General features: G+C 48.1%; 1 protein-coding gene across 1 annotated transcript in view; it reads left to right on the top strand.

The window, feature by feature from the left end:
- The window catches only part of LOC138580055 (guanylyl cyclase C-like), a 493,661-nt gene that overhangs the window by 20,807 nt on the left and 451,108 nt on the right, over window positions 1-21,746 (top strand). Inside the window, exon 3 of the mRNA XM_069650291.1 lies at window positions 4,452-4,573. Coding sequence (XP_069506392.1) covers window positions 4,452-4,573 — 122 coding nt within the window. The remainder of the gene's footprint in view (window positions 1-4,451; window positions 4,574-21,746) is intronic.

Consider the following 21,746-nt stretch of genomic DNA (forward strand, 5'->3'; position numbering starts at 1 on the left):
GGGCGTATGATCTGTCTGATGGCTTCGTGAAAAATTTCCGCCGGCGACGAAATGCCGAAATTTAGGCGTCTGTATCTGAATAGGCCATCATGGGTGGCAAACGTGGTGATTCCTCTGGATTCTGGGTGGAGTACCATTTGGTGGTAGCCTTGGTTCAAGTCCAATTTCGAGAAGAGGGTGGACTTATTCAGTTGCACTATCATATCTTCGATGCGTGGCCCGGGGTGTCTTTCGCGCTGAATTGCTGTATTGGCCACGCGCATGTCAACGCAGAGTCTCAGGCGCCCACCTTCTTTAGGTACTATGACCAGTGGGGATACCCACGGGGTCGGGCCCGTGGCAGGTTCAATTATGCCATCGGTCAGGAGTTGGTTGAGTTCTGCTGACACTGCCTCTTGCAGATGGAAGCCGACCCTTCTCGGGTGTTGAGGGACCGGTCGAATCGTGGGATCAATGTGGAGTTTCACCGGCGGACCTTTCAGTTGGCCCAGACCCTTGCAGATGAGAGGAAATTCTTTTTGGATGGTAGCACTCGACATCATTTCAGGTTTGGTGAGTGTCGAGGAGAGGAACAGTATTGCGTCCCTCGTTTCTGATGCCGGGTCGGTCGAGCGTATTCTGTCCCTTTCGCCGACATGTATGTCAATGAGTCCTAGGCATGACGCCGTCCTGTAGCTGAGTAGGCATCTGCCTTTGGTGGGGCTGCGAATGACATGTATGTCTGTCGTCGTGGACTGGTTGTCACGTATGAGCCGGCGGCTGAAAAATCCGATCGACTGTAGGGGGTTTGCAGCGCCCCATTGGTAGATCTTGGAGGCCGAAGGTGTCAGGGGCGGTCTATTGGTGATCTGGTTGAACTCTTTTTCGCCCATTATGTTGACGGTGGCTCCCGAGTCTATAAGGAAGCAGAACTGCTGGCCTTCTATGTCGACGGGTATTTTGGGAGCTTCACGTGCCTCGCTTTCGTCCATGATGAGATTCACGTATTCGTCGTGTGCATTCAGGTGAAATTGATCCAGTTCCTGTGGATATCCTTGTGAGTCCCCTTCATAATGAGAGAGATGCTCCGCAGGTCCGTCATACTCATCTCTGATGTGGGATACTTGCTCTTCGCCTTCATGCTCTTGCCCGTCGTCCACGGGATATCCTTCTTCGACCACTCTCACGTATCTCCGTGGGTTTTGGCCGTATGTGCGTGGTTGGTACGTCTGGAATGGGGGGTTCCTGACGGGCGCTTTGAATTGTGCGGCGATGGGGAACTTTTGCGTCGGAAATGGTCTGCCTTCTCTACAGACCGACTGGAAGTGTCCTTCCCTGCCACAGTTGCCACATCTCTGTGATATGGCGGGGCAGGCTCCTGCATGTGGGAAGGCCATGCCGCAGCGGTAGCATTGGCGTTGTGTCCTCGGCGTCATGGCGTAGTTGGGATTGGCGCCTTTGTCCCCTTGTCTGGTGTGTATCGCTGGGACGATTTCTGCCCTCTCCTGTCTCGTCGACGCTGTGTTCGAGATTTGGGTTGCCTGCTTCTCCACTCTCTCTAGAATTCTGGCCATCTGGCTCACTTCTTCTATGGAAATAGGCTTTTTTAGAAGTTGCTTTTTCAAGGTTTGAGACAGACATCCTTCGATGACTCTCAGCCGGATGGCTTCGTCAAGGGAGAAAGCTTCGAATTGACAATAGGCCCCTTTTATGCGTAGTCGGGTAATGAATTCGTCGACGGTTTCATCAACTCGCTGTGTACACAGGTTGAATATGTAACGTTCATAGTCCCTGTTCGGTTCAATGACCAACCTCCTGTTTATGGCCGCGATCAGTGTCGGAAAGTCAGCTTGTTCTGCGGGAGGAATGGTCTTGGTGAGGACTTTTATGTCGTTGCCCGCCAGATTTAGGAACATACTCCGCAGCCGAGGGGACTTGTCTTCCCCCGCTGCATCAATGAACGTGTTAAAGTCTTCAAGCCACTCAACCCACCGTGGGCCTTTGTCAGCCTGTGGCATCATCGAAAATGGGGGCGGCATGCGCCATGCCGTCGTTGCTGTGCCGCTTGCAGGGGCGTTCGGCGGCTGTTGGGCTTGAGGCCGCTGGGCTTGTGGCGAACTCATTTCGTGGCTGTAGGGCGCGGTCTGCGTGGTGCGGGTGCGTATTGGGCAAACCCACCTCTAGGGTCTCGCGGGCCTCGTACAGCACTCCTGCTCGGAGAGGGCGAAGGGCGGGCTCCGGATGATGTTCGGTGCCGTCTCGTGGCTGCTCGAGGTGTGGAATGTGCTAGGAGGCGTAGGCCTGGTAGTTCGCTGGAAAATCGAGCCGGTCGATGTGTAGAGGAGGAATCGGGCCTGGGATCAGGCGCGTGCTGGACAGCGTGGCCGGATGGCTCGCTGAAAATCAAGTCGCGGAGGTGCGATCGACGTGTACAGGAGGAGTCGGGCCTGGGATCAGGCACGTGCGCTGGGCCGGAAGGTGCCCGCGGCGCTGGATTGGAGCAGGACCGATAAGCCAAGGAGGAGGAGTCGGTGGTCTGGTAAGTCGCCTCGTCGCCAGATGTTAGGCCCGGACTGGGCCTGTGAAAGGAGGACAGACACACCGAGTGGAAGGTAACTCTTTCTTTATTCAAATACATACATGGACTGACTCGCTTCTATTCCCTTCCCCTTTTATAACTTCCCTGCTCCCGTGACGTGTTCCCACGTGGTACAGGCTTCACCTCTTAAAGGGGACGCGGTCCCTGTAGCGGTGTTGGACCGTAACACACTCTCTTCCAGTCAAATAGCCTACATAAGAAGAAAGATCAAGTAATGGGCTAAACAATGTCACTGCAACCCTCACAGAAGACAGCACAAGAGATATTAGATGATTTGACCAGGATCACTGTATCGCCGGCTGACAAAGCCAGGATACAAGCATGAACGCTTTTGTTCCACAGTCTTTAAATTGGATACTTATCCACCTCTTAGATTAACAGTTTAGGCTCATCATTGGAGGTGATTGCCTAGGTTTTACAACTCCCCATCTGAACAAACCAATTTCTAGACCTTCACCATACGGATGACATGTTAGTTTTTATAGCAACCCCCATATGGTGCAAGTACCTTGCTGATAATAGCAGATGTTGTCTTGCAAAACCAAGTACATATGCAGGTAGGCTTATAAGCTTTAAAGATAGGAAAGGCTCAGCCAGCCTTGCTGGAATGTGCTATTGGAATCTTGTATATGACTACATATCTCTGCAATGAGTGCTTAACACGCTGTGCTAACTTCTTAAACGATTGTGGCATTCAAATGATCAATATGCATTTCAACTTTAGGTATTGCACATAACCAACATCATTCCCACAGGAAGGAAAGAATGCTACAGAGCTTTGCTGTTAGGAACACACTGACTATGTATACCACAGTGAACACAGTAGATATTACATGATGAATTAATGAAGGCAGAATGTACTTGTCAAAACACACAGGTAGTGGGTTTAGAACCTCGTTATTTAAGTCTGGTGAACAATGGAATCTTACTTCTTTAGATCAGGTAGCCTTGTGCCACCTCCCTCCCCCCAAGGTGGGGGCCCTGGGCAAGTGCCCCTGTTGCCCTCCCATAGAAACGTCTCTGGCCTTGGCTGGTCTGACAAATGACTATGGGCCGCATTGCGATTTTAGCAGTGTGCTGAAAAAGTGGTGGGAATTATGTTATTGCCTTGTTTGTTGGCAGTAGTGTAATTACTGCAGCTTTCACCGCAAGGACAAATTCCTAGTTTGACCTTGGAGTGGACGATTTCCCTCCAGCATGATGCTGGAAGTAAATTATCCACTTTAAGTTAAAGAATCCGCAGATTTACTAAGCGCAGTGACAAGTAGTAATTCGGCCAAGAATCTCCATAGAGTCCTATGAACTCCACAAATGGGGATCTACACTGCCATACAACCACCTGTAATCTCATGTTAAGCCCACAGGACCAAGTGGTGTTAATGGTGAATAAGATTGCCAATAAATCAAAAGGTTTACTGCCCATTTACCAGCTAACACTTAATGACCGCCAATGTCTTTGACTCGTCAGCTATTCCCTACCCATGGTGCAAAGCAGAAATAAGTTATATTAGACTAGTGTGTATGTCTGGGCTGGTGGGATGGCTTTTCTACAGTGGGAACCTAGCTCTGAAGCAATGGAGTAATAATGTAACTATTCAAGTCCTAAGGTGCTGACATGTGTATGCTTATATTGCACCCTTGCTCTTTCCACTGTTACCCAACTCACAGCCCTGCTGTTTCATGAACTAAGAACCCGGCTGCTTTCCAGCCTTCAAGGCAACTGCTCCTGTATTTATTGCCGCAATGCTGTTTCCACCCCACAGTCCTCCTGTTTCCCAATGCAGAGCCCCTCTGTTTCCTGACTTGCAGTCCTATTGTTCCCTATTCATGGGCCCACTGTCTGGCTGACTGGCTGCCATATTTGTTGTTCTAGGTTCATTAACTCTCTGGAGGCTGGAATTTCCTTCTTTACCCAGACACTGAATTTAAAGGAGATCCTGAGAACAGAAGAAGAACTTCAGAAAATACTAACAGACCCAAACCGTAAGAGCAATGGTAAGGGGCGACTTTTGAAGTGGATCGCTGCTCACCGCAGCAGGATTTGCAACTCATCATAGCAAAGTTCATCTGTATGTAAGCAGATCCAAAATGGAGCTCTAGGTTGGGTGACGCCATTCATTCATTCATTCATTCACCATGTATGAATTATGTTAGTGTAATACTAATGTTACTGTATCAATGTTTCGATTGTCACTACATCTTTGCAGATTCATAGCACCGTAGATAGTGTTATATGCATGCGCCATGACTGCCTCCCATACCGGCACCGACTCCGGTTTGGTTCAATGGGGACTTACCGGTCCATTCCGACCTTGGATGGACCGCTAAGTCCCCATTTACCAAACCATTCCCCATTCCCATTTGGGCCCCTATAGGGCTCAAATGGGAATGGGGAAGGCGGAAATAACGGGCCGGCATATGCCAAGCCCGTTATTTGCGCCCAGGTCCCTAAACCGGTCCCGTCCTTAACACCTGGTCAGACCAGGCGTTAAGGAAGGGACCCGCTAAGGGACCTCGTAGTAGGGCAGTAAGGAATTACCGGCACCTGTCTCCTTACCGGTGCCCGGTATCCCTTACCGCCCTACTCGGAATGAGGTCCACTATCACATATAGAAATTCAAAAAGAATCACTGAGGCCGGGTGTTCTCGTTTTGTTTTTGGTTAAAAAAGCAAAAGGGGAGAGGCCTCTTTTTTAGTTTGTACTGTGAAGTGTGTCAAGCTGGGGGGGAGTCATATTCTTGATGTCATGTCCTGGTCCAGAGAAATGTTCCCCAACAGAGAGGACTGTATTCCTGTGGCTGATGCTGTTATGGTGCCCAGTCATTCGTTGTCTGGGTGTCTGGCCAGATTTACGAGCATAGACATTCCAGGCTGGGCATTTTGTTCATGCAGTCAGATCCACCACATTGGTGTACATGCAGGTGAAAGCACCCCGTCATTTGGAGGCGTGGCTGCTTTCAGGCATGTTCATTGTGTCAGGTGCTAGGGTATGTGTACAGGTCTTGCTTCTATTTTGACAGGGCTGTATTCACTGCTTTTTCGTTTGGCGGGACTGCTTTTGACAATCATGTGTTTCAAATTGTTAGGTTGGCTGAAAGCTTGCAAGGAAGGTTTCTGTTAAGACTTCTCTGAACCTTTCATCTTTCTGGAGCCTGGGTTGAAGCGCCCTGTCATTGTTGCGCAGGGCACCCAGCTGGGTATGATGGGTAATAACCAGACGGACATGGCTACTGCACTCCTTCTGTTTGTCTTCCAGCAATTAATTGCATGGAATAACCGTTGCTTTATGGATCCTCCTATCCACGGTTCTGTGATTGTAGCCGCGATTTATGATTTTTCTTTGTTGGCACCAGTTGGCTTTTTCAGAGCAAATCCGGTTGTAGAACATCACTTGACTAGAGATGGTAGCATGCTTTGTATGTTTCAGGTGGAAGCTTCCACTCCATGGTGGGCTTTGCCGTGTATTCTGTTCTTTGTGCTCACTGTGGTGTCTAAACTATGAGCTGCCTTTGGGGAACTTTGTGAGTTTAAGATGGGTAATTGGGTGATGGAGTTCCCTTGTAGACTGTATGCTGATGAAGGACGCCGGTATAGTGACTCAACATCCATAGTTGCCAAGATGGCTCCTTCTGGAAGAGGCCCAATGGCCTATCGTTTGTTGGGCAAGTCTGGGGGTTTCTGTTTGCAAATGGGAGTGCTCTTTAACAGGGATTTTAAAATATGTTTTCAGTCAGTGGGCCGAGGGATATAATACCTAACTTAAAAACAATAGCAAAATTCAGAGAATTCTGTCACAGCAGTAAAGCATATTCACTATTAATGCTGTTTGCAGGAATGCATATCTTCACTATCAGAAGCAAATAGAAGGAAAAACAACCATACACACATTCCCCACTTTTGAGTTACAAAGGGCAATATATGTACACTGCAGACATGGGTGTGGGGGTTGTTTCACTAGGCTCTTTGAATTTTTGTCTACTTCAGGACACCGTGAGATAGCGGGATGCCAACATGTGATATTTTGACTATTTGTGCCCTGCTAGGGATCCTAGCGTAAGTCAATTGAACTGTACCTGCCTGCTTCAGGAATCCTAGCATGAGACCTTTGGACTGTTTTTGCCCTTCTCCAGGAATCCCAGCATGAGACCTTTGGACCATGCCTGCCTGCTCCAGGAATTCTAGGATGAGTCATTTGAACCGTGCCTGCCTGCTCCAGGAACCCTATTATGAGACCTTTGGGCGGTTTTTGTCCAGCTCCAGGAATCCCAGCATGAGGCCTTTGGCCCGTGCCTGCCTGCTCCTGGAATCCTAGCATGAGTCCTTTGGAACCTGCCTGCCTGCTCTAGGATTCCTAGCATGAGTCATTTGAACCGTACCTGCCTGCTTCAGGAATCCTAGAATGAATCAATTGAACTGTACCTGCCTGCTTCAGGAATCCTAGCATGAGACCTTTAGACTGTTTTTACCCCACTCCAGGAATCCCAGCATGAGACCTTTGGACCATGACTGCCTGCTCCTGGAATCCTAACATGAGTCCTTTGGACCGTGCCTGCCTGCTCCAGGAATCCTATTATGAGACCTTTGGACTGTGCCTGCCTGCTGCAGGAATCCTTGCATGAGACCTTTGAACCGTATCTGCCTGCTTCAGGAATCATAGCATGAGGCCTTTGGACTGTGTGCTGCTGCATCTAGCCTCCTAGCTCAAGACGTTTGGACTGTGTGGGCATGCTCCGGGAATCATAGCATGAGCCCTTTGAACCGTGCCTGCCTGCTCCTGGAATCCTAGCACGAGTCCTTTAACCCATGCCTGCCTGCTTCAGGAATCATAGCATGAGACCTTTGTGCCCAGCTCCAGGAATCCCAGCATGAGAACTTTGTAATATGCCTGCCTTCTCCAGGAATCCTAGCATGACCACCAGCCTGGCTTCAGAGCAGCCAAACGCACAGAAACTGCTCTCCTGAACACTCATCTAGACTCTAACCTTCCTTCTGTCCTCATTCTCCTTGATCTATCCTCTGGTTTCGACACGGTCAAACACGCCATCCTGCTCAATTGTCTCTGTGACAACCTGGGTATCTCTAGTCAGGCCCTAGCCTGGTTGAACTCCTTTCTCTCAGATCGACCCACCAAGGTCCAGCTTGGGTCTTTTTTCTCTTCTATCCCTCTCTCTACATGTGGTGTCCCCAGGGGTCTAACCTTTATCCCTGGCTCTTTAACCACTACCTGGCACCTCTGGCCCACCCCATCTCTACCTCTGTTCTAACTTTCCGTGTTATGCAGATGACACCCAGCTCTCCTTGAGGCTCCCCTCAGACTCTTCTGCTCCTTCTCTCATACCTGACTGTCTGTCCGCATTTTAGGAACGGTTTGCCTCCAACGATTTCTGCCTTAATGCCAGTAAGACTTAGATCCTCCTTGTTGGGACACATGGTCCCGCCTTCTGTCTCTCACTCTGGCCGCCCACCCAGGGCCATCTACCTGCACCTACCTGTGTGGCTAAGAACCTTGGTGTCCTCTTTGACTGCACCCTCTTCTTCTCGCCTCACATCTCTGACATCTCTAAGAAGTCCCACTATCAGCTGCACCTCCTCAGAGGTATTCTTCCTTTTCCCACTTTTCCCCAGAAGCTCTCTGTCTCCAGAGATCTGGTCCTCTATTGGCTGGAATACTGCAACAGCCTATTTCTAAATCTGCCTGCCGCTTCTCTTCACCCTCTACAACGTATCCAGAACAGGTCTGCAAGACTTGTTCTTGGCCTCAAGCCCAGGGATCGGATCTCTCCAGAAATGAAATCTCTCCACTGGCTCCCTGTGGCTGCAAGGATCAAGTTCAAGTCCCTCTGCATCATCCACAAGGCGTTGTGGTGCCAGGGACCACACTACATTCAACTTTCTCTTCCTAAGCATTTTGCTTTGCAAGCCATCCGCTCATCTGCCTCCAACTCTCTGAGGGTCAGACGCTTCTCCAGGCAGAGAGTGGGGGGGAGATCTCTGTCCTCGGCTGGGGCCTCCCTCTGGAACAGCCTCCTTGCTTCTTTCAAACCTGTACAGGACCACCTAAGGTTCTGGAAGCAACTCAAGACCTTCCTCTTTGCTTCCGCTTTCTCTCTCCCTTGCTGATGTCCCTGTCTACTGCACATACTGGTTACCTGGCCATCCACTGAACCTACGGGACCAGGCTCCTGCACGACCATTTACCCTTGCACTGTCTCCGGACCTCCCGACCACTTAGGGACTGCATCTGCAACCCTACAGTCCCCTGACTCTCTGCACTCATGAGCCACCTCCGTGGCAGCACTTATAAGTTCCTTTGCACTCCCCCCCGGCACTTCCCCCCACGCACTTACACCATCTGAGTGACACAAGGCCTAGTAAGATCATTGTTTTGTCCTCCTTCTGTCTTCCCTTCTTTGTCTTGTCGCGCCTAGAAACACTTGTGTACAGGCGTGTTATAAATGCTTATCATATCATACAGTAAAAAAAAGGAAGATTAAAAAAATGTGGGACCAGTTTGTATAGATAGGTAGATTTTCTGCAAAAAGTCTGCCTAAAATACCACCACCAGTATTCCCATGGAGTACCACCAATAGTATTTGATAAAACCCTGAATTGAGTAAAATCAACAGTATTTGCAAAGTACTGACGGTTTTACTGTTACAACCCAACTGAATGAACCTCTAAGTCTGTGATCGTTTTTCATTGTCTTTTCCAGAACACTCTTCTCTTGTGACCAACAAAAGACACACATGCAAATCAACACCAGATTCAGACATATAGGTACACATTCACATGAACACAGATGTATCCGTCCACCTATAATTTACACTGTCACAAATACACCCAAACACATTGACCCAGTCATAGAAACTGAAACACAAACACGCACAGTCCACCTTATTTAAAAATACACATAGATATAATAGGCCGCTCTTGCTCCCTCTCCATCACCATGCCCAAGGTGATTTCCCCTTGCAGTTCTCTTGGCTTCCATGAGTTGAAATATGCAGCTGACTTTCCAAGAAAGTGCAACTTGGGATCACAAAAAAGCCACGTCTCCTCGCTGTCTTTCACTCTGCATTATCAAAGTGCAGACGCCATAGTCACAATAACAAAAAAGACCCTGCACACCACTACTTGTCGTGCCTGGCAGAGGCATACTGGCAAATCCAGGTGGTCTACTGTCTACCTATTATGTTACCATATCTTATAAAGTGCAACACACACCAAAGAGGCATCTTGGCGCTACTCAGGAAAGAAGAGGGACGACAGACTAAAATAGATAAGTTTTCAATGCCTCATGGAAAGGAAGATGGTTGGGTATTACCCTCAGCGCACGAAGAAGAGAGTTCCATAAGGAAGCCGCTGTGACAGAAAAGGAGAGTCCGCCAATGCGACTTGCTTTGAACCTCGGATAGGGATAAGGAGAGCATTCACAGAGCGCAAAACTCACCCAGGAACATATGAGTGGAATTTCATTGAAGGTACTCGCACCATGTACATAAAAGGCACGATGTACTAAGCATAATGCCTTTAATTTAATGTGCTGGAGTACCGGAAGCCAGTGAAGCTTCCGTACCACAGGTGAGATATGGGCACAGCGTGGTGTGGAAAGAGTTGCAGGCCTTGAAGTTTCCCAGGAGGATAGCTCAGCGGCAACATGCTCGCCTTGGAAACAAGACGACACGAAGCAGCACAGGTTCGATCCCCGGGTCCGCGCTTAGAAACCTCTGGGTATTAAGTGTGTTATAAATACGCAACTAAGAGATAAATTCCTGTAACAGCGCCTCGATGCTCCCGGGCTGGGTGAGCGCTTTAAAAATGCAAAATTAAAAAAAAATACGTCAAAGAAGATAAGCAGGCTGAGCCAGAAACAAGCAATTTCAATAGTCAATTGAAGAGGTAACTAAAGCTGAGACCATAGGAGCACAAAGCTGCACTGGAATAAGCGGTAGGACCCTGCAGAGCCTTTTTTAGATGGAAATAACCCAGCTGACACACTGCTCCAGGACAGTGAAGCAGATATTTTCACACCCAAATCCTTAACTACAGGGAATAGGGAAGGAAATTGACCTAGAGTAGGAGGCCAGAATGCTGGGGTCCAGAAGGAAGACACAAAAGGTGGCCCACGACCACCGGTTGTATCGCCGTTCAACTTAAGCCAATGACTACCCATCCATTACCCCACAGTTTCCAGACAACCCCTGAACCTGACTGCAGACTCAGAAGAAGATAGGTCAAGGTTAGTCAGAGTTAGAACCAGGTTAGTCCGAGTTTAGTGAGAGGTTGAATGTACATGTTGAACAGTGTGGTTGAAATGGCGGACCCTTAAGGGACAACGCATGTGAGGGCCATGTGCTTGGAGCGAAAATGTGGAAGAGAAAGAGTTTGACATTGGTCTAAAAGAAAAGAGGAAAACCAGGAAAGAGCAGGATCTGAGAGGCCAGCCTCTGTCAGCTGACCTATCAGGATGCAATGGTCAACTGTGGTGTCCAGTCAACTCGTCGAAAAAAAACTGGTCGACTGCAATTTGGTCGACGCAATTTGGTCGAAAACCATTTCGTCGAAATTTTTTTTTTATTTATATATTTATTTTTTGGGTTTTCGTTTTGTTAAAAAATGGGTTTTTAGAGAAAAAAAGGGGGTTGGGGGGGGACCCCCCCCAAAAAAAAAAAAAAAGGGTTAAAATAGAAAAAAAAAAAAAATCGAGGAAATGGTTTTCGACCAATTTGATTCGACCATTTGTCTGGTCGACCAATTTTTTTCGACGAATTGACTGGCAACCGTCAACTGTGTCAAAGGCTGCAGAGAGATTGAGCAACAGCAGAGCCCTGTGCTACCCTGATCATGAATCTGGGGCAGATCCTCCACAACGGAGACCAGCACAATCTTGGCTCCTCGCCCTAGTTTAAAACCAGACAGAGAGGGGTGAAAAAAGGGAGATTTTTCAAGGAAAGATTGAGCAGTGGGCAAGCCAATAATCCAAGGAGCTTCATTAAACAAGCGAGGAGAAAGATGGGATGAAAGTTGGTGGGGATAAGAGGGTCGAAAGATGGCTTTTTCGACAAAGGTACCACAGTAGCGTGTTAAAGGGTGGCCGGAATCTGGCCAGTTTCAAAAGAGGCATTCACTGCTTCCATAAGCAAAATCACAATTTGTGGCAGAATATCCTTTCGAATACCCAATGGAATGGGGTCCATCCGGGATGCCGATTTCAGCTAGGAGACTGTAGGTTATCCTCCGTAGAAAAGATAGGGAATGTGGACCACAGAGCTGTTGATCTCGAGGCTACCACTGTAGTAGATGGAAAAGATGACCTAAGTCCGGAGGAAGGGATACCAGAGTGAATTTTGTCAATCTTATCAACAAAAAAAGCAGACCAAGAATCACATAAACCCTGAGAAGGAGGGATGGGACCAAGAGGAAATGAGGATGGCGAACGCACAGTCTTAAACAACTCCTTAGAGTGGATAATCGATGTTTCAATGCGAAATGAAAAATAGGCCCATTTGGCAGCACAATGGTAGTAGCAGAAGCTTGCTGAAGGTTTTTTTTTATAGCAGAATTGTACCCAAGATGCCATTTACGCTCTAACTGCCTACATTGGATGCAAAGAGCATGTAGTTAATCTGACAACTGTTAGCCAGGGAAACAGACAGTGGTGAGGGGCAAGGAATGGGCTTGGTGTGATGGGCAATTAAAGGACGTGTGTGACAAGGAATTGGTGACTGAGCAATGTAGACAAGGGTAGGAGATGCAAGGTAAGGGAATGGGATTGCATTAATAGTTAAAGGATGGGGCAAAAGGGGAAAGGTGGTCTGAAAGTAAATTGTAAGTAAAAGGGGGCATTCAGAATGTGGTGCAAGGGAAGGATGCTGGGGAATGATGGGTAAGGAAAATAGGGTAAATGAGACAGAGGTACACATCTGGAATGGTAGGTCAGCAGGTTGACGATTGCTGAGATCTACATCTGACCTGCATGGCACTACACCCAATTGTGGGGCTGGCTTGACCCCCTTTCTTTTTCTGACTAAGTGCTGCATACTTGCTTTATGAAAATATGTTTCAATTACTACTGTTCTTATATTTTTTCAGGTTGTTTGATCATGTGACTTGGTGCTTTGTAAGTACACACAATTGTACAGACTAAGATTATAATTATAGTAAATGTTCATTATATTTATAATCTTTGTTTGTTTTCAGAAGTATTTGACTCACGATGTAGATGATTAATAGGCTTCCCCCGTGTAGATACATTGGTACTTTGAAAACCAGATTTATTGAACAGTGTACTAGTTTAGCCCTTGAATAACCACTTTGCAGAAAGCATTTTTTGACATTTCTAGTATTGAAGATGGAATAGGAGAAGATGAAGTACCTCCTGCTTTCTGAACTTACAACTGTGGAATTAGGACGACAGGGCTTAAATCCCTTCCACACTTCATACACTATGGGACCTGGGAAAATCACTTTTCATCACTGTGCCTTATTTTCCTTAACTACCTGTAGAGAAATCCTCACTCATATTGGTTTATACTCTACAGTGTTACTCTATGCATAATTTTAACGATTTATGTTAAGCATACTGGTGAGGAGGCACGACAATGACAAGTGAGGGTCTTATGTTGTGGGGGGCAGGTACACAGTGTGCAGGTATGGTTTTTGTGTTGTGGGATGTGGAGGCAGGAAGCCAGGTATGGGTCTTTTGCCAAGCCAGCTCATGTTTGACTCTGAGAGCAAACCCAGACCCCCTGGTTCAATAATGGCTCTGCTCTACCAATGAATTCTCTAGCTACGCCACCTCTTTACATTCTACAACTAAAGATGAGATGGGACAGGAGGTGATGTAGCATGCTGTCAAATTACATTGAAAAATGGGCTCAAATCCCAGCTTTCCATTTCACCAGTTGTATTATCCTGGTGAAATAATGTTACTATGTTTGGAAAGTGGAAGAATTTACAGGGGTCCGGGTCCCTAAGAAACCACAAACATAACTGAAAAATATGTTGCATAAAAGGAAATTAATGCCAATAATGTCTACTATATAAATCTGAGAATGTGTGTGGGGGGGGGGGGCGGGTTGGTATTGAGATAACATTTTCTGGAAGTTGAGGACACTGCACTGTGGGCTTGGGCCACTGCACTATGGGCCAGAAAAGAACACTTGCCCATGAGACCAAATGTTGCCAGTCCTTCCTGCTCATACTCAACGTTAGACTCACACCAACCGTCATTTAATTCAGAAAGGATCTCAAGGCCCTCCTCTGCAAGCAGCGCCTTCTCCATGCACTGTAACATGCCCAAACACGCCCCATCCCTAATTACTGCTCCTGTTGCTTACACTTAATGCAACACAGCCCTGTTGTAACGTTGTCCCCTAACATTCCATCCTATTGACGAATGATGCACAGCACTCCACAGCTTCTCGAAGCTAGGTCCGCACTGAATAACCAAAAGAAAAGATACGAAACAATAAAAAAAATATTAATTTCATGTTGGAGTGCCCTTGGGGAGAGGGCCAGACTGATATGCACATAAATACGTCTACTCTGCTAAGGGACAGTGAGCTAAAATGTGGTTGTGTGCTCTCCTAATTTGGCACCAACCAATAGAACATGTGATTTGGCCTTGTTCAATGTAATCAGAGTGGAAAATAGATGTGGAAGGGATATGGATCATAACTGAATCCCAATGGGATAGAATCCTGAGTAACCACACAGAAGGGATAGGGCACGCGAGGGACAAGATTTGTACAGTTTAAGATATTCCATGGGTGGCATTGGGCTCAGCAGATGCTCCCCAAGCAAGCCTGAAGAACAACAGGGATTGTTGATGATATGATGTGAGGCTGATGTTATATATATTATCTGGTGTTTCTCCAAACTGGCTTTTCTGGATGCAAACCTTGAAAACCATAACCTCATAGTAGGTGTGCTTAGAAAAGACACCAGTGAGATTATTTGACATTATTTATCCACTATGATAAAGCTGATGCAAAAATTGTACACATGGATAATCACAGCATGTACTGCTGCCAACAGCTGCACCTTGAGGTATTGCACACGGTTCCATGTCGTTTTACTGACAGGAATTCCTCCGAGGTAATTTACTTTGCAGGAATTCTGCTGAAAAAAACTCAGTATTGTGGGGCCGTCGGCGGTCACACGGCCGTCCTCACAGGTGTTGGGGGGCCCAGCACCATGTCAGGATTTCTGGGGTCATCCAGACTTATAGATGTTGCAGGGTAGGACACTGTGAGGCCATGGGGGCATGGCCTGGGTGCCAGGGGCACCTTGGATGCCTACACAGTGTAGGTCTGCAGGCCCGAAGTGAGAGACGGAGACAACAGGACTTCCATTGTTGGAGTCTGCAGCCATTCTGTTGCAAGTGCCTGCAGTTCCTCCTTTTATTAGGTCGGGCTGTGACACAGTCATGGCCCATCTTAGAAGGGCAATACACTTGGGAGGGATACATCATATTAAAAGGGCAATACACTGTTCACACATGACACTCAGCACATTTCTTTTATTTGGGGGTGTTGGGGTTCTGGTGTTCTCCCCCAATCCCCACTTTCCCTATACTAGTCCACCTCTCGCAAGCCCCTCCCTACCCCTTTTGACCCCGTACCCCCACCTCCTATATAATTCAAATCGTTTTTTGGCCGCAATTCCTACGAAGTAAATTACTTCGAAGGAATTCCTGTCGGCAAAACGACAGGATACGATTGCACACAATGCTCTGTGCCCATTTTCAAGAATGGATGGTTAAGATGGCCTTCCAACTGCCTCATATGAGCATTTTACATACAGATTCCACGAAACAGAATCGAAGTATATGAAAGTATGTGACCCTATTCTTGCCAGTCTGCAGGATTAAATGTAAGCAGGCCCCCCACCTGATGTCAAATGCTAGGTATGTTCGCATTCCTCAGGCTTCTGCAGAATGGGTGCAGCGTTTCGCCACAGACAATGGGGAGACATGTTTTTTTTACTGCACTGGGGAAATGTACCCATTTAACGTGTTAGTTTCCTCATTTTAATGTTTCCAATTTTAGTTATGATGGTACCCTTATAGATCATTGTATGGCACTTGTGAATTACATGCTCTCAATTATCATACATTTTTGACTTTGGAACACTTGTTACTGAGTATGCCTTGGGGGCGTGGCTAACTGGCCATGGAATAGGACATGCTGCGTGAGGAGCTCCTGATGATCCGACTCTATTTTTGCCAAATTTACCTGCTGAAACTGCAACGAGCACCTAGAACTTTGAGGATCAGGTGTCGGAAGCCGCACGCTAAGTGAAGTTCGCTGGAGAAGCTCATAGTCCCCGAGAATCGTGAGATATACATGGTTTTGTCGGTGCGATTGTGTGGCTGCTTCGACACCAAGATGGCGGCTAACAAAGGAAAAGCCTCCGAGGAGAAACGAAACTGATTCCCCGAACCTGCGGGACACGGCTGCGGTAAATTGCCTGGAGAAGTAACACGATTGGGTGATATGGCAGAGTGGTCAAATCCATGAAAGCGCCCGGCCTGACATACGCGAATGGAGCCTCGGCGATCTGACCGCAAGAGGAGATGACATTGGATGCTTGGGTGACGAGGCCTACGGAAGTTGCATGGGGAGTGTGAGGCCATAGCCCATCCGCAAGACAATTCGAAGTGCCATCTCGAATGTGCGTTAGGTGACCTGAAAGCCGGACCATTGTCGGACCGAGTACGGTGCGACAGCAGCACTAAAGCGGAGGCGTACAGGAGCAGCGGGAAGCGCCATGTCGGCAAAAGGTTTGAGAGTCAAGACCAAGCAACCCACGATGGAGACTTTCACGAGAACGCAACGGACCCCCTCAACATCAGTACAGAGCGCGATCGAGACCCCTGCAGAGGATGCCCCCGAAGGGGATAAGCACCAGATCCTAGAAGCTATAACGGGGATAAGCGCTAAATGGGACTTGGCAATGGCAGATCTACGCACAGCTCTGGAGAATAAGATCGATGCTGTGGGTACAGAACTCACCCTGCTACGTCAAGATGTTAGGGCACTTGCAGAAAGGACCAGCGGTCTGGAAAGTGGGGTGAAGATTAATACCGATGTTAGCACGAACAATGCGAAGGAGATTCATGTCTTAAAACAACAGGTCCCTAACTTGGAAAATCGTGTGGAAGAGGCGGAAGGAAGGGCGAGGAGAGACAACATTCGCGTGGTTGGCCTTCCGGAGGGAGAAGAAGGCCAAGATCCCACAAACTATGTTGAAAACATGATCCTGCAAGGGATCGGAGCTGGTAATCTTTCGCAGGGATTTACGGTGGAGAGGGCGCACCGCGCCCTGATGAGGAAACCCCGGCCGGGGGCCCCGCCAAGACCGATCATCGCGAGGATCCTGAATTACAGTGATAGAGAAAAGATCCTCGAATACTTTCGTAAGGGCGGCACGATAGAGAGAGCATCCACCAACATCACAGCATATCCGGACTACACAATGCTGGTACAGAGGCAGAGGTACAGCTACGTAGCCGTCAAAAGGAGGCTGAGGGCAGCAGGAATCAGATATATGCTTCTGTACCCGGCACGATTGAAAGTGCTACATAAGAACAAAGCGCTATTTTTCGATACCCCTGAGGATGTTGTCGCATGGCTGGACCTGCAGGGCTGCCCGGAACAAGAAGCGGATCGGGATCGGCAGGATCATACCAAATGAAGATTCAGTAAGAAGAAGGACCCTGATTGTATGGAGAAGCTGTGACTAACTGAACTTTGTACACAATCTGAGCCTGGTGCTCGATTCGGACTGGAATATAGTGAGTGTAACTGTAATCGGTAACGGTTTGGCAATTGAATGTGTAATGTTTTTTGAAAGGAGCAACAGAACGCGGACGACCTACCCCAATAGACTATTAGTTTCAGCGGCCATTAGGGCGGCTTTATCCTACTGAGCCCTGAGTAGAAGCTTGTGCTCGGCAGGACTAGATGTGGGGGTGCCTGAGATCCAGGAATGGAGCTGGGCAACGGTTGGGGAGGGTATTGTTGGGGGAGGGGTGGGTGGCCAGAAAGTTGGGGGATGGAGAGTTGAGTGTGTGTGTGGTTATGGGGAGTTTAAGTTTTGTTTCGAGCCTATTTGGGAGAATCAGTTTGTGGTACTTGCGGTGCATGAAGGGACGTAATCGATGGAGGATCAGGTGGGTGCTTATTAACGACCTATGGGGGACCTCAGGATAATAACGTGGAACGTCAGGGGCCTTAACAGCTACCTGAAAAGAAACAAGATCATGATGTATCTGAAAAGGCAGAAAATAGACATCGCATTACTACAAGAAACGTACTTGACGCGGGAGAAGTTGGACCTAGTTAAGAGGAAGTGGAAAGGGACCGTAGTGGGCTCGCCATACTCTGCATATGCCCGGGGGGTGCTAATCTGGGTGGCACCGCATGTCCCGTTCAAATTGACACAAGAGGTGGTTGAAATGGATGGAAGGATGGCTATACTGCGGGGGCTGGTGGAGAGCAGGGAGGTATGCATAGTAAACACGTATGCCCCCAACCAAAACACAGCAGCATATTTCAGAGCCCTGTGTACCAATCTTAGTGTGTGTATGGGGAGCGCGGTGATCTGGGGCGGGGACTTCAATTGTGTGTTGGATCTGGTGGTGGACAGGTCAGATGGCAGGGTGGGTAAGCCTAGCCCAGCGGCGAGAGCGTTGCGGACGTTGCTAACTGATTTTGGTTTTACAGATGCGTGGAGGATGAAACATCCCACTGAGAGGCAATACTCACACTATTCAGCCCCGCACCAACTGCACACTAGGCTCGATTACGTCTTTGTCACAGCAGATGTGATGTCCGAGATTACTCAAACTGAATACAAGGCCAGGGTCCTCTCGGATCATTCGCCCCTGATCCTCGGATGGCAATATTGGCCCCCGAGGGCGAAAATCCCTACATGGCGCCTCCGAGCGGAGGCGCTCAAAGATCCAATCTTTAGAGAAGATATAAGAGAGGAGATTACTAACTTTTTTGTGGAAAATACTGGAAGTGTTGACTCTGCGGGCACACTAGGGGAAGCTTTTAAGGTGGTGATGCGGGGGGCGGCCATTGCTAAGTCAAGAGGGTTACAGGGTGGGGTCTTGGCTGACCTACAGAGGGCGGAAACTGAGCTAGAAACAACGTTAAAGAGCGAAGATGTAGACACGGAGCTGGTACTCCAACTACAGCAACAATGTGCAGGGCACTGGGAAAGACTCTGCAATCTTAATTATAAGAAATATGTTGAGAGGCAGCACACAGGGGGAGACAAGACAGGCCGCCTTTTGGCCTGGCTATACAAAAGCAAGACCCCTAAGCCTCCGATTAGGACTATTATTAGGGAGGACGGAGAAGAGGTGGCCACGCAAGAGGGGGTTAACGAAGAATTTGTGGAATATTACAGAGTGCTGTATGGAGATGATGAGATAGGCGACCAGCGCACGATAACCGAAACGTTAGAAGACATAGGGATGCCCAAGATAAGCGACGAAGAGAGGGAGGAGTTAGATGAGCCAATCACGTTAGAAGAGGTAGTAAAGTAGCTGCCCACTTGTAAGGCCCCAAGGGCAGATGGGTTCCCCAGCGAATTTTATAAAGTATTCAAGGAGGAAATCCTCCCCCTAATGCTGGACATGTTGAATGAAGCGTTTGAGATAGGACGGTTGCCTGAGTCACTTAGAGAGGCGATTATAATACCGCTGCCCAAGCCCAATAAACCGGAGCACAGATGTGGTTCCTACAGGCCCCTGTCGATGCTCAATCAAGAAAGCAAGATTCTCACAGCTGTCCTTGCAAATCGATTGCGGAAAGTGATTGGCAGACTCACACATCCTGATCAGACGGGTTATGTCCCGAGCAGGAACATTACACACAACCATAGGCGACTTCATCGGGTGGTCGAATGGGGTGTTAAGAACGAGGGTGAGATGGCAATAGTGTCTCTAGATGCGGTCAAAGCTTTCGACTCGGTCAAGTGGTCATGGCTATTGGCTGCTTTGGAAGGATATGGAATGGGGCCGTGCTATATCAGGTGGGCCAAGATGTTGTATAGTGAGCCGCTTGCCAGGGTCCGAACTGGAGCGGTGATATCCGAAAGATGGCAACTTGGCAGAGGCACCAGACAAGGGTGCCCCTGGTCCCCGATGCTTTACATCTTGGCCCTTGAGCCTTTGGCAATATGCCTTAGGGCACAGTATGAGACGATTGGCATTGAGGTGGGAGGGGAACGACACTTGATATCCTTGTACGCGGACGATCTGTTGCTGTACTTGCAATACCCAGAAGAAAATCTCTTATACATACTTGAAGTGATGGAAAGGTATGCAGAGTTGTCGGGCATCTCGGTGAACCCCCAAAAGTCTGTCATATTCCCATTAGGTAGCTATAAGGGGATCCCTGCAGAAGGACTACCGGTGCTACAGGTACCGTGGGCAACGAGCTCTTTTCGCTATTTGGGCATAGATATAGATCACACGGCGCAAGATGAACACAGACACAATACAGAAGTAGCCGTCGAGAAAATCAGAAACAGCATGCAGTTCTGGGCAAGATTGCCCTTGGCGATGATGGGGCGGGGGGCTATGCTCAAGATGGTAGTTCTGCCCAGGCTTTTGCATTACTTTAGTAATATCCCATACATAATACCCAAGAAGTTTTTTAGTACATTGAACAGCATGTGTAGGGATTTCTTGTGGCACGGTACCCGAAATAGGGTGGCGTTCTGGAAACTGCAGAACTTTCATGAAAAAGGAGGTATTAGACTGCCCCATTTTGAGGTTTATTATTTGGCGGGACAGTTGCAATATGTGGCTAAGTGGCTTTCCGATGAAGTGACCCCTGAGCACAGGGTGCTTGGGCAGGACTGTGCCCCGTTTTATTTGAAAGAAATTATCTGGCTGTCCGAAACTGAAATGAGGGGGCGCCCTGCGATGTTGAAGCTTGGGCGGAAAATTTGGCGTAGGGCTTGTCGCCTAATGGAGGTCCCATACCCGTGCCTCCCGCAGGTACCGTTGGTTGCTTTGACAGGAGGGGATGATCAGCTAAGGGCGATTGTTAGGACCTACTGGGAATCGGTGGGGCTGGCAACGCTAGGCGATGTTTGGCAGGAGGGATCCATTAAGGAGTTTACAGAACTCAACAAAGAGGCGGGGCTACACACGGGGCAATATGTCACATACATTAGATTGGTGCGAATGATTAAGAGCACCTGGCCAGAAACAGTTTTGATAGAAGAACCAGATGCAGTTTTGGAAGCAATGTATGATATGTCTGAAGGGGGTCATGAGATCTCGAGACTGTACGAGATGGTGATAGCTAAGGTGGGTAAAGATTTGATGCATCTGAGACTGGACTCAGAGATGGAAGTGGGGGCCCCGATGGAGGACGGGATATGGGAGTGTGCCCTGGGTTACCACAAAAAAGTATCTAGAAATGCCAGATTAAAACAAATTCAGCTGTATGTAACGCATAGGGCATGCATGTCCCCCTTGAGGATATCTAAGTTCGAAACGCTGGCATACAAGTGTGTCCTAAATGTAACCTGGAAAACGCTGACATGACACATATGTTTTGGTCATGCCCGATTATTAGATGTTACTGGAGTGATGTGGCGCAGAAACTGGCCGATAAAGGGGTTACTCTTGTCATAGACACGGCTTGGGCCTGCTTACTGGGCGGGTTCCCTAGGCCACGGAAACTCAAACATATTGAGAAACTAAGAAATCTGGCGTATGTGCTTGCGAAACGTAGGATCGCCATGGGGTGGAAGAAATGCCACAAACCTAAGGTGGATGTATGGTGGAAGGACTTACAGAAATGGGCGGAGGCTGAAACGGTGGCATGGCAAGATGCGAGTAGCTGGGCTGATGAGGGGGAGGTGGGCACCCTATTGGCCTGGAAAACGCTAATAACAGAATTGTTTGGAGTAATATCAAACCCAAAAGACTCCGAAGAGGACGAAACTCGGCCGCATGTGCCAAACACTGAAAGAGATGGACAAATAGGCTCACGGAGGGAAGGAGGGATAATGGGAGCAGTGACTACGATAACTTGATGTGTAATTGAACCATTATGATTATGCTGCTTGTTTGGTTTTCATTGTTTTGTTTGTATAAAATCAATAAAAGAAATTAAAAAAAAAAAAAAAA

The sequence above is a fragment of the Ambystoma mexicanum genome, chromosome 3p, assembly GCF_040938575.1.
Source record: "Ambystoma mexicanum isolate Mex_15411 chromosome 3p, UKY_AmexF1_1, whole genome shotgun sequence".
Taxonomy (NCBI): Eukaryota; Metazoa; Chordata; class Amphibia; order Caudata; family Ambystomatidae; genus Ambystoma; species Ambystoma mexicanum.